Source organism: Nomascus leucogenys, chromosome 21 (assembly GCF_006542625.1).
Source record: "Nomascus leucogenys isolate Asia chromosome 21, Asia_NLE_v1, whole genome shotgun sequence".
Classification (NCBI taxonomy): domain Eukaryota; kingdom Metazoa; phylum Chordata; class Mammalia; order Primates; family Hylobatidae; genus Nomascus; species Nomascus leucogenys.
In genome coordinates, this window is record NC_044401.1 from 23,122,549 (window position 1) to 23,135,761 (window position 13,213).

Genomic DNA, 13,213 nt, shown 5'->3' on the forward strand with positions numbered 1-13,213 from the left:
ATGTTGGCCAGGGTGGTCTTGAACTCCTGACCTCAGGTGATCCACCGGCGTCAGCCTCCCAAAGTCCTGGGATTACAGGCGTGAGCCACTGCACCTGGCCCCTCCTCCTTTTCTTCACAGGAATGATGGGCACTGTTGAGGTCTGAAGATGGAACTATCATGACTTTTTTGCTTGCTATGCCAAGAAATCAGAATTATTATGAAAAAAATCAGAGAGAACATACTCATAGACTAATTTTGCATTAGAGGAACTCCTACCCAAGACGTATGATCTCTCCCTGCAGAGCTGACTTCAATATGTACTTTTGTTCTGTTACACATCCTAGGGCCATTTTATATGCTGAGAAAATGGTATTTTGTGTTGACATTATAACTTTTTTCTACAACAGTACTGCTTTTCCAAGTGGTGGATGTGTAAGAATTCACCTTTATCTGAATCCTGGGAACGGCAATATTATTCTATATTATCTTGAGTAGATGTCTTGCAGTCAAAATAAAGAGCAAACTACATTACCAATATATCAACTAGAGATTTTTGTTGTTGACTATTTTTTTTTTTACCCTGTAAGGGCTAAATTTGATGTTACCCTCGAGTTTTTCCAACTGGAACCTGCCAGGAAGCTTACTAGTTATACGAGTATGAGTAAAACGTGAAAAAGACCAGCAGTTGACTGACAGGTTTGGCTCTAATCTTGTTTCTGCATCTTCCTAGCTGTGTGATCTTGTGCAAGTTAGTTAACCTCTCCTGACTCAGTTTCCTCAACTGTAAAATGGAGGTAATTGCAAGGTTGTGGTGAGGATGAAGTGAGGAGTATTTGAAACACCTAGCATGGTGCCTTATAGCCAGGAAGAACTCAAGACTTGCTATTTTTGTTAGTTTTAGACAAATATTAGACAAGGGTGTACTTTGTTCCCATTTGCTCATGTGCCACTTGACCATTAGAAGCAGCCACTGGTCTCAGTCACCATGTCGACTTCCTCTGGGTCCTCTGGCTGTTTACAGAGCAAAGAAAGGCACAGGCCCGCCACTGATTTCCCTGCGCACTCATTTGTGCCTCCTGACCGGACCCGAATGTTCCAAAGCAGGGAGTGTTAGGCTGAAAGGACTCAGATAACTGCATTTCTTCTTTGTTTCTATAGCCATAGTGGCAACGAATTTCCAGTGTCTTTTAAAACTAGGATTGATTCTCTCTCCCGGAGCGAGATGATATAAATGACACTCGGCTTGTACAAATCAGCATTGTGTAGCCTCACAGCCCAAAAGAAAGCCATGGGAGAACCCGGACCACCAACTCCCCAAACTTGCACAGCTGGTATTCCTCTTCAGGACTGATTCTCTATTCATAAAAGGAACGGAGTTGCACCAAAACGCTCCCCCATATCAACGCTCCCCCATATCCTCTCCTCCCGCCCCAAGTTAAAAGAAAAAAAAGGAGAGCCGGGTGGGTGGCTCACACCTATAATCCAGCACTTTGGGGGGCCGAGGCAGGAGGATCGCTTGAGCCCGGGAGGTGGAGGTTGCAGTGAGCCAAGATCGCACCACTGCACTCCAGCCTGGGCGAGAGTGAGACCTTGTCTCACATACCAAAAAAAAAAAAAAAGGAAAAATAAACCGGCCATTTATTTCCTTCCATGCGGACTAAAGAAACGCCCGGGTGTGAACACGGAACACCGCCGGGTAGCCAGGCCCTGGGGCTCCCACCACTTGCGGGCCGGCGTGGCGGGGCGGGGCGGGGGCTGGAGCACCGCCCGGAGCGTGCCCACGCCGCCCCGCCTCCAGCCGCTGCGCCGCAGCGCAGTGGGCTCGCGGCCGCGCGCAACAGGCCGTGCCAGGTGAGTGGGGCGCTCTCGCGGGCAGCCCAGCGCCGGGGCAGGCCGGGTAGTGCCCGATCCCGCGGGGCGCGCGCTGCTGCTTTAGGCACCCGGCCTCGGGTACGGGTCTGGGAGACCTGTCGGTCGGCGAGAAGCCTCGGTGGCCGGCGCTGTGGTTGCGGGACCTGGGACGCGTGCCCAGGCGTCCCACCTCCCCGGAGACCGGGGCAGGGTGGGTGCGGCCCGGATCTAGGGGTAGGGTCGCAGAAGCTTTGGGCACAGAGAGTCGCACACGTGGCCTGCTAATGGTCGCGACACCGGTGAAGAGCGCACGGAAAGTTTGGAGGCTTAGCAAGGAGGGTGGTGCTGGCCTCCGCCGGGTGGTGGCAGAACTGCCTGTGCGAGCACGGCCTCCACGTGGGCTGCGCCGCCGGGCGTCAGGTCGGGCCTAAGAGACACGCTCTACAGCTGTGAAATCTGAAGTTCAGGTGTGTCGGGAGAAGGGCAGCTGCATTACATCATATGCTTCCAATTCATTTACCAGCAAATAATTCCACAGCGATTGGCCGACAGCTGGGTTGTCCAACAGGTTACTGAGACCAGGTTATTCACTGTTTTCAGTAAGGGTAGACTGGGAGGAAGAGGATCTGATTTCCCCACTCGTTAGCTGTAAATCTGGTGCCTCGGGTTTCATGTCACTGGGCTCATCTTTGAGCGGAGGAGCCTGATTTACTCAGCTTCTTCTGCTGGTACTGGTTTTTGCCTCCTGGACATCAAGCTTTGTAACCTCATGGTCACCAAAATACACTGAGGTATAGTCCGTTTCCTCTCTAAAATCAAACTAAAAAGATAACTGCTGATCACTCCTTTAGGTCAATAGGAGAACCAGTTTTCCCTCTGGATTAACATATCTCTGAGCTAAAAAGAAATGTTTTAGATCAGTCTGGGCAAACTTGTTACAAGCAATATATAATTTCTGACAGCCGTGTGTTTAACTGAGCTGCGTTTGACTGTTGTCCTCCATTAGTGGACCTAAAATTCATCTAGAGAACGTATTATGTTAATGCAGATTCTGGGCCCCAGCCATCAGAAGTGGCAATCCAGTGGGCTTGATAAGGGACCCAGAAATTTGCATACTAACAACCTTGCTGGTGACTCTGAACTACATTCTGTAAAACTGCCCAGGGGATGTGGAAACTCATACTTCCCTCCCCGATTTAGTAATAGCTACTGATGTCTAAAGTGCCTTTTAGCTTTTACGATACTGTTGAATCCTGAAGTGACAGCTGCAATCAGAAAAATAATCCCCTCTGCACAAGCCATCTGTTTTTTTCTGTAACTGTCTTGTGTAAGGCCTTTGTGGTTTGTCTCCAAAATTGTATACAGACAAAAGATGAAAATGTGAAAAATTCAGCAAACATTTCTTAAGGACCTCCTATGTACCACGCCATGCTTGTTTCCAGGGATATACAAATCCTTTCCTTCAAGAGCTTCCTCACGTCTTCATGTCCTCGAATATTCTAGAAAAGGAGGTTAGGATACCTTTAAAATATAGTGACTCTCTATCTGTTGCCTATAGCATGGTTGTCAACATTGATTTTCTTATAGGGTTTATCTGTGGGGTAGTCACCAAAGTATGAACTGTAAATCTTTTAGTCTTTTTACATTTAATGCTTATAGTCAACTCAAATGGAAAACAATTGCTCTTCAAAAACTTTTCTGTGATTTTATAGAAATATTTACTCCTACTGGGGTGGTCTCTGAGGCTTATGGGCAAGATTGTGTTGGCTGTACTATTCTAGACAAAGCATTGTCTTCTTTAATTACTACAGTATTGGATTCTAAGATATGTGTTTTACTTTTTTCTGTTTCCAAAATTGTGATATGTACCTTAAGACTTTTATATGTTTAATGTGGTAGGATGCTTCATCTATTCTCCCCTCTGCTCTAGAAAGCTGTTAAGAGGAATGGTTGTCTTACAGTCTGAGTAGTGTGAGAATCAGAGAAATAGTGTATTTGCCCAGAAACCTCTAAGCTTAGGCTCCAATTAACTGAGCCTCAAATCATTTCAGCATGAACATAGAGAAACAAATGATGTAACTTTTGGCAGTATGGGTAATGAAATTTATATTCTAAGGAAAGCATTTGTTATACAGTATTGGGGTTTGTTAGTGATTGTAGATGGGAAAGATTCTTTTAAGTGATTTTATTTTGGCTTAAGTGTTTTGCATTCTTTGATTAGCCACACTTTCTGGTGAATGTGCTTATACTGTATTCATATATTATGCTTAAAAAAAAAACAAGCTTTTCGTTTGCATCTTCCTGCTGCTCTCTCCCCTTAAATAAATTTTAAACTGACCAATTTTGAAAGATAAGAGATATGTGGCTGAATATAAAATTAGTCTATAGGGTGCCTTTAGTAATACAAACCTAATAAACCAATCTAAGTTTTTAAAAATTAAACGTGAGCAATGTGCTGTGGTCCCCAAGGCCATCCTTAGTTCAGCAATTTGCTAGGAGGACTCGGCTGATTTATTACAGGGAAAGGATACCAAGCACAGTCAGCAAAGGGGAGAGGCACATGGGTGAAGTTCTGGGGAGACCAAGTGCAAGGCTCCGAGGGTCTTCGAGCGGCCACACTGGCTGTGTTCAGTTGCTCCAGCAACTAGTTGTGTCAGCACTTGTGAAATGTTGCCAACCTGGGAAGCTTGTTAGCGACTCAGTGTCCAGGGCTTTTACTGGGGGCTGGTCACTTAGGCCACCCCTGCCTGGCACATACCAACGTTTCCAGACTCCCAGAGGAAAGCAGGTGTTGGTATAAACTGTAATGATTGTACATTTTAGGCATGGTCAGCCACTCCTATCAGTTAATGGTGGTGGAAACTCTCCCAAAATCTTAAGTTCTCAGACGTCGGCCACAAACTGCACTTTCAAGGGATAGCAGTCAGGCCCGCTATGGAACCTCTTCTGCATAAGCAGTACGCCTTCCCGAATCCATTTTTGTATCTTTGTATTTCTGTGTCACTTGAGACTTCCGTGTACTAGCAATGCTCTGCCTTCCTGAAGCCTTAATTCTTTCCTTGAGAATTCAAGCTGGTCTGTTTCACTTACAGGAAACATTTTCAGAAAATGTGTCTTACTGACCACATATCCTAAACACTAAAGTTTATTTTTTTTTCTAAGCTTCAAGCTTTACCACTCTCCTGCAGTATGAATTTGTATTAGTTTTCCACCATGTCCTGTGTTTCCTTATCAAAAGCACCTGGTCTTTTGAAGGACCTGAGCTGTTTAGAGGGTTTTATATTTTGACATTTCCTTTCTTGCTTTGTTCAGTTTACATCTGGGTTTCATTCTAAAGGTTCTTTTATAAGTTGCAACACATCACACAGTGCAACACATCGTTCCAGGATGCTTACTTCCCAGGCCAGAACATTAATTCTACTTAGTCTACAGTGTAGCTGAAATACTGCTTAGTTATAATGACAAAAGAACAGCAAACAGTATTCTTGCAATTCTGATAACTCACCAAAGTAGGAAACTATACCGTTTATAAATAACAAGTCCTTGAGAAATTTTGGTTTCTATAAGTACAGTGGTTCTTAACCTTGTCAGGAGATAGGGACTCCTTTAAGAATCTGTTGAAAGTGATGGAGTCCCTTCCCAGAGGGAAAGGACTTTTAGAACTTTGCAGTCTCAGGAAATTTAAATAATTTGAATTACAGTTCTTGGAAACAGATGAGGGAGACCTACCCTCTAAGTATCAATAGCTGTGGTTTGGAGGCAGTTCTGAAGGAGCTTTGCAGGGCTGGGCTGTGTGGCTTCTACTACTCAGCAGTGTCAGCAGCCTCTTAGAAATGCAGAATCTCAGGCCCCACCTTGGAGCTAGTGAATCATACCCTACATGTTATTGAGATGCTCAGGCGATCTGTGTGCACATTACAGTTGGCGAAGTGCTGTGTTAGGGGTTAATGATATTGATATTATTTAAAATCTTCAGTTAAAAAGTTATAGTTTTTTCAAGACTTTAGATATAACTGCTTTTAGCCTTCACCTTTCAGCCTTTAGGGGCTTTATTTCTTTAAACGAAGGGGAGTTTCTGATAAAAGTGGCAGTTTTCAGGAATAAGCTCAGAGTTGGAAGTGAGCAGGTTCAGGTGGTTAGTGGAGACAGGAAAAGGCAGTGGCCTGCTCCAGCCACCAGGGGACACCGCGGGTCCAGGGCGCATTGATTCACCTGCGCAACACTTGGGGTGCTGCTGTGGTGAGGAGCACCTGGCAGTGGGCGGCTGTTAGTTGTTCTGTAGTCAAATGTTTGTAATTCAGAGTACATCTAATTAGATGTGGGCCCTGATGCTGATGCGAGCCAAATCCAAGATATTTGACTTTGCTGTGTCAATGGCCACAGGCTAAACCTATGAGCAGGAACTGCTGAGACAGTTGAATAGGATTCTTTGGGATAATTATACTGCCTAATAAATAATACCATGACATAGTGCTTGTGTAAAAGAAAAACACGTTCTTCTTTAGATGAATATGTCATCTGAGTGGTGGTTGAGGCTGAATCATATCTTAGAAGAAATGGCATTGGCTTGAGGCTGTCTGCTATCCTGGGGGAAGTAGCTTTGACCTATGAAGAGTTCTCATTTAGGTGCAGTAGTCATTCAGTTGTGTGTGCGCGCGACCCACTAACACCAGTGCTGGCACACCTTGTAAACCTAACCATGTGTGTTTTGTTCTTTTGGTAGGTTTGCATCTCGTTACTGCTTTGTCTCGAAGACAGAACGATGCCAAAGAAAGCAAAGCCTGCAGGGAGTGGGAAGGAAGAGGGGCTGGTTCCCTGTAAGCAGATGAAGGTAGAAGCAGCTGGGGGGCCTTCAGCTTTAAACTTTGACAGTCCCAGTAGTCTCTTTGAAAGTTTAATCTCACCCATCAAGACAGAGACTTTTTTCAAGGAGTTCTGGGAGCAGAAGCCCCTTCTCATTCAGAGAGATGACCCTGCACTGGCCACATACTATGGGTCCCTGTTCAAGCTAACAGATCTGAAGAGTCTGTGCAGCCGGGGGATGTACTATGGAAGAGATGTGAATGTCTGCCGGTGTGTCAATGGGAAGAAGAAGGTTTTAAATAAAGATGGCAAAGCACACTTTCTTCAGCTGAGAAAAGATTTCGATCAGAAAAGGGCAACGATTCAGTTTCACCAACCTCAGAGATTTAAGGTAACCAGTTTCCCCACTGCAGAATCCTCATACATTTTAAAGTACTAACATTGGCCACATATCAGCTCAAGGGTGAATATGTAGTTTGATGATGGTTAGCCTCTTGCCAGTTTGAGAAGGGGTAGCACCTCTTTGGTCTAAATGCATTCTAACTAGGATTAAGATTATGTGTTATGTTTGGTTGGACTGTTAGAAACTCCAACAACTCAGGGTAGACATTGTTGGGTATCATTGAGCTGCAAAACTAATTATACTGCAAGTTTATAAAGTTATTAAAGTGGCACTACAGCTGCAGGAGTATGTTCTGTGAGCCAGTTTGTTTTTCTATATGATAGACATTTCTATTTGGTTTGTCACATCACTGTAATTTAAGGCATGACAGCATCAAGGTGATCATTTTTTCCCAAAGTTGCCTCCCTTTACTGCCTGCATCTAAATAGAGGCTTCAGAGCCATGACCAGATCACATGCTAGATGCAAGTTCAATAAAGAGACTTCACCCTTAATAACACCCGAACGAGTGACGTTGAGGTACCTGGAACTGCTCCTGGTAAGGCTTAATAGGTGGAGGAAATCTTTGCTTAGCAAATGCAGAGGACTGGCAAATTTTTAAATTTTTTTCTATATCAGGGATTGACATTTGGGAAATAATTTGCCTCCTCTATGCTCGGTTTCTACATTTATAAAATGCAGATTTAGTATGAGCTAATTTGTTTTCCTCAAGGTTTGAGATCTGTATCTCATCTCATGACAGATGGCCCAGAATAGGTGAGGGCCTGTTCTGAATTTTAGATAAACTTTTATCCCCATTCAGAAACCCCCTTCTGTGACCCTTCATTAAATCAAAACAGCAACATGGGAGGAGAAAGAGAGGGGTTTGTGAGGTTCCATGTTAAGAGGAATGGATTCTGGCTTTATTGATGGCTTCTGGGGCTCTGTTGTCAGTTACCAATAGTGTTTCCAGTGATTTAACTTGAGGTGGCTTGTTATATCCCACTGGGCTTCATCTGGTGAATGCCCTTCCCTTTCTTTCTTGTCTAAAAGATCTTGAACCTATTCATACTCTGTATGAAGTATGAGCTCTCTTAGATTTTTCAAGACAAGTCCTGATTCCAGCTATTCCATCTCAAGCTATCATACAAAGTTGAAATGTCCCTGAAATGCTAACCTTGTGGCCTAGGCACTCAAAAAGAATTTACAAATCATTTGTCAGACCAAGTTATGATTTGAATTCAGAAAATATGGACACCGTCAATAAAATGCTTCTCGCTGAGCTAGTCCTTGACTAGAGGTAGCACTTTTAAGAGTGGTTTTTAGAAACCTGAGAACGCTAAACATAAATGAATTCAGTGAATTTGATTACATGTACTTTGGTCATAGACCAGCAGAGAGATGATATTTGGCATATGTGTGGTATCCCCTGTGGCTGTCATTTCTCTACTTTAGAATCATCACCCACAGGGCTTTTCTCTACTCATCCACTTGAGTGCTGCACATTCCTCGTCTGGGATTCCAGTGTCCAAGAACCTGTTTCTTTTGCCTTGTTGACTAGGCTCTGGCTGAGTTTATTAAAGCAGGAAGCATGAGCTTTCTCAGCCCAAATTCAGCCCTCAGGCCAGATTAGGATGTGCCTTTTTTTTTTTTTTTTTTTTTTTTTGAGACAGAGTCTTGCTCTGTTGCCCAGGCTGGAGTGCAGTGGCACGATTTCGGCTCACTGCAACCTCCGCCTCCTGGGTTCAAGTGATCCTTCTGCCTCAGCCCCCCTAGTAGCTGGGATTACAGGCACGCACCACCATGCCCGGCTAATTTTTGTGTTTTTAGTACAGGTGGGGTTTCGCCATGTTGGTCAGGCTGGTCTCGAACTTCTGCCCTCAGGTGATCTACCCACCTCAGCCTCCCAAAGTGCTGGGATTACAGGCGTGAGCCACTGTGCTGAGCATTTTTTTTTTTTTTTAATCTCTTTGTCCCACCAGTACTGGAGAGACCTATAAGCCATAGGAGCTCACGTTCTTACACTAGAGTCTGGATTCTAAGTACTATATTGTGAGGTGGTTTGGCATTGTGTGTGTTTCTTTAGTAATGGGCATATTAACGTCAGAATAGAGAAAGTCTAGAAGCAGTTTATCCCTGGCCAGGTTGAGAGACTGTTAGAGTGAACATGCAGCCCTTTGTTTATTGGGTCTCAGACTGTGCACAGCTTATTAGTATAGTTTAAAAATGAGTAAGGAGGTAACCAGGGAGCCATAATAAGTTGTTTGCACTTGCTTTCAGTAATCCATATATTAAAAGTCCTGGTGAGAGGAATTATCACAATTATTTGCATTTTGCTTAGCAGGCTAGAGTTTACCAAGTAATTTCATATATTTTAACTTTTGAACTTTCTAACAGGCATTTGAAATAGGGCAGCTTTTGTTCCATTTTCTCTTTCTTTCTTTCTCTTCCTTTCCTTTCCTTTTTCTTTCCTTTTTCTTTCTTTCTTTCGAGACAGTGTCTTGCCCTGTTGCCCAGGCTGGAGTGCAATGGCGCAGTCTCGGCTCACTACAACCTCCGCCTCCCGGGTTCAAGCAATTCTCCTGCCTTAGCCTCCTGAGTAGCTGGGACTACAGGTGCATGCCACCATGCCTGGCTAATTTTTGTATTCTTTTTTAGTAGAGATGGGGTTTCACCATGTTGGCCAGGCTGGCCTTGAACTCCTGACCTTGTGATCTACCTGCCTCGGCCTCCCAAAATGCTGGGATTACAGGCATGAGCCACTGTACCCGGTGGTGGACTCCATTTTCTATGTGAAAAAACTGGAGTTCACAGATGCGACCTTTCCATAACTATTCCAAGCTGATAAAGGTTTCTGACTCCAAATTTAAGGCATTTTCCTACCATACTTTGAGAGATGTATTGAAATTTAGTAGGGCTTTTTATATGTTTGCTTTTGCCTTTCTTTAGGCATATACGTGGGCTTCTATTTTAGCCATGGCGTTGAGTTTTGATTCTGACGGGTAGGTCAGTGGAGAGAGGAGGTCACAGCCAGCCAGGAGAGAGACTTCCGCCTTCTCCCTTTGAAGTCTCCGCCTTCTCCCTTTGAAGTCTCCGCCTTCTCCTTGGGCTCGCCGGATATCGAGTCCTGTGGTAAAGGAGAAGACAAGTTTCAGGAGCCTTGTTTGTGCTTGAGTCAATGTTAGTAAAGCAATATCGCTTGTATACTGCTTTGCAATTTAAATAGGATTTGTGATAAGTTGTTTTATGCTGTTCGCCATAGTGTTTGAGTGGGAGTGATAATATCTTTATCTTAAACAACTGAAGTCACCTTGCTTGTAATTAGAACTTGAACCGAGGCGGTTTAACTTCGGATCTCTTCTAGTAGGCCACGGTTGGCAGACTCAGAGGCTAAAGGTCCAGATGAAATAGAAAAATTGTGCCATTGATAGCATCTTCAGTAACCTTTAAGAAGAAAAGAGACATATTCATTAGTTACCCTGATAGTTGGGTCGGGAACCATAAAATCACCTATACAGTCCTGAAAGACCTCTCATACCATCAGAGAGAGAAACAGAGAGAGAGAAGCCCTGGTTTTCTAGTGGTTCCAGTTACTATATAAAAATAATTACAGAACCAGGTCCTGCTGGCCTTTCCCTGAAATAGATTAGGCCCTTTTGGAGCTCTGTTAACTCTTTGGAGCTATTCAGATGACATTGAATTATTTTTTCTGTGTTAAGTAGAAACTCTGAGATCTATAGAGAAGCCAAGTGGTCTGTATAAAGATGTCCTTGGCTAAATCCATGGCTCACATCTGTAATCCCAGCACTTTGGGAGGCCAGAGCAGGAGGATAACTTGAATCCAAGAGTTTGACAACAGCCTGGGCAACAAAGTGAGACCACCATCTCTAGAAAAAAAAGAGAAAAAATTAGCTGGGCATGGTAGCATGCACCTGCAGTCCCAGCTACTTGGGAGGTTGAGACGGGAGGATCATTTAAGCCTGGGATGTAGAGGCTGCAGTGAACTGTGATTGTGATCACACCACTGCACTTCAGCCTGGGTGACAGAGCAAGACCGTGTCTTAAAAAAGTCTTTTTTCATATTGACCCAGTTCTTCCCAGTTCTTTCTCACTTGATATTTTTAATACAGTGGATTCTTTTTCACTCCTGTGGTAGAAGGGACTCCCAAGCTGTGGTCATTGGTTTGCTCAGCAAATATTTAAATATGTTGTCATGCAGTCTGTGTGCCAGGCACTGTACATTCATATGTTTAAAACTGCAGTCTCTTTAGTGTCCTTTGTGATTTGTCTTTTCTTAAATTATCTGAAAGGTATGGATTTTGGAGTCATGCTTCCTGAATTTGAATCCTGGCTCCATCGTTTACTAGTTGCATGTTCTCATGCCTCAGTTTCCTCATCTGTAAACTGAAGATAATGATAGTACCCTCTTTATGAGGCAGGGTTATTGTGAGGGTTGCGTAATTAATATTTGTAAAGCACTTGGAGAAAGTGCCTGGCACATAGGAAGTGCTAATATCTACATGGCCTAATTGTCCCCTCATCTCTTCTCACCAGCCTTGGTAAAATCAGACTTCCTTCTCTCTCATGGGAATATATGGCCCATCGCTAGGCCCCTAAGTCTGATGTCTGCTCTGAAGAGTTGATAGTGGAGAGAGGGAACATTACCCAGCCTGTTATTCCTTCTCTGTCTGTACCTTCTTCCTATGTTATCATTTCTGTTCCCATTGCTTTAAATATCCATTTTGTGTAGGCAATTCCCAAGTGTAAATCATCAGTCCTTAGTTTCTGCCAGAACTTCAGACTGACTTAAAGACATCTCCATGTGGGGGGGTCTTAGCATCCCAAACTTAACATTCCTAATATAAAACTCTTTCTTTTTGTTCTGAAAGCTTGTTTTTTAGTAAGTTTTTCCCATCTCATTACATGGAAAGGGGAACTGATTGCCCAAGTCAAAAACCCAAGAGTATTTTTTTAACTACTCTCCTTTACATTGAGTCTGTCAGCAAGTCCTGTCTGTGCTGCTTCTAGAGTGCATCCCACTCTTCTACCTCCCTCCTTGCCTTTCTTACCACCCCAGTCACTTCTCGCTTGAGCTGCTGCCTAAGAAGCTTCCTCACTAGTCTCTGACTTCCACTCTTTTCTACAGTGCATTCTTCACACAATAACCAGGGTGAGCTTTCAAAAATGTAAATTGGATTGTGTCCTTCCCTGCTTAAAAGCCTTCTGGACTCCCAATTGCCCACCTTGTCAGTCTTCCCTTTATCTGTTCACATCTGTTACATGGTGTTTCTGCACTGGAATGGAAGATTTTTGAGACCATGGGTATTGGCTGTATCATTGCATAATTCCCAGTATCTGGTGTATAATAGTTGTGTAGTAAAGACTTCCTAAGTGAACAAGAACATGCTCTTACTCTTATTTCTAATACATTTTTCACTCCCCCCCACCCCCGACCCTTTCTTTTTTCCTTTTTTGTAAAGGATGAGCTTTGGAGGATCCAGGAGAAGCTGGAATGTTACTTTGGCTCCTTGGTTGGCTCGAATGTGTACATAACTCCCGCAGGATCTCAGGGCCTGCCACCCCATTATGATGATGTTGAGGTAAGAGATGGAGAAAATTCCCCCATGTTGGGAAGAATGAGTTGTTGAGAGCCGGGTTTAGTAGAGTTGTCAGGGTGAGTTCACATTATTCTCTAAGGTGCTTAGGTCTGTATTCGCTCTTTCTGTGCAGTGTCAGGAGATACCAATTTCATCAAAATGTTGGGCCAAAGTAAATCCCACTAAACTGGTTTCCTGCTCTGTCTCAAAGGGACAGCTTGTTTCCAATCTTACTAATTTAAAGAGCCACACATTCCTCTGAAACATGTATTTATTGAATTTATCTACAGAAAGGTGTGCTTGGCTTTTCCTGTAATTTCACAAAGCATGGTCTTTAATAAGATGAGGTCACAAATAATCCTTCGTCTGCTTTCATTTTGTTCTTTTTCAGTAGCTGCCAAAAATATGTATATATTTTCCATTTGTGAAAATCTTGGGGCAGCTTGAATGAGGGTCATGGTTTCACTTAAGCATTGGCATCTTGACAAGTGTTGATTTCGCTCTGATGTGGCTTCCAAAAAAATTTAACTCTTTGGCTTATGTATTCCATAGTTTTATTTTTGTCCTAATATGAGGTGTAAACACAGAGTTACTGGTAA

At 43.6% G+C, this 13,213-nt stretch overlaps 1 protein-coding gene across 2 annotated transcripts in view; it reads left to right on the forward strand.

The window, feature by feature from the left end:
- The first annotated feature begins 1,768 nt into the window (after nucleotides 1-1,768).
- Nucleotides 1,769-13,213, forward strand: part of RIOX2 (ribosomal oxygenase 2) — a 29,271-nt gene continuing 17,826 nt past the window's right edge. For both annotated transcript variants that reach the window (XM_030801805.1, XM_030801804.1), the window contains exons 1-3: nucleotides 1,769-1,833; nucleotides 6,557-7,027; nucleotides 12,498-12,617. In XM_030801805.1, coding sequence (XP_030657665.1) covers nucleotides 6,596-7,027; nucleotides 12,498-12,617 — 552 coding nt within the window. In that variant the 5' untranslated portion in view covers nucleotides 1,769-1,833; nucleotides 6,557-6,595. The remainder of the gene's footprint in view (nucleotides 1,834-6,556; nucleotides 7,028-12,497; nucleotides 12,618-13,213) is intronic.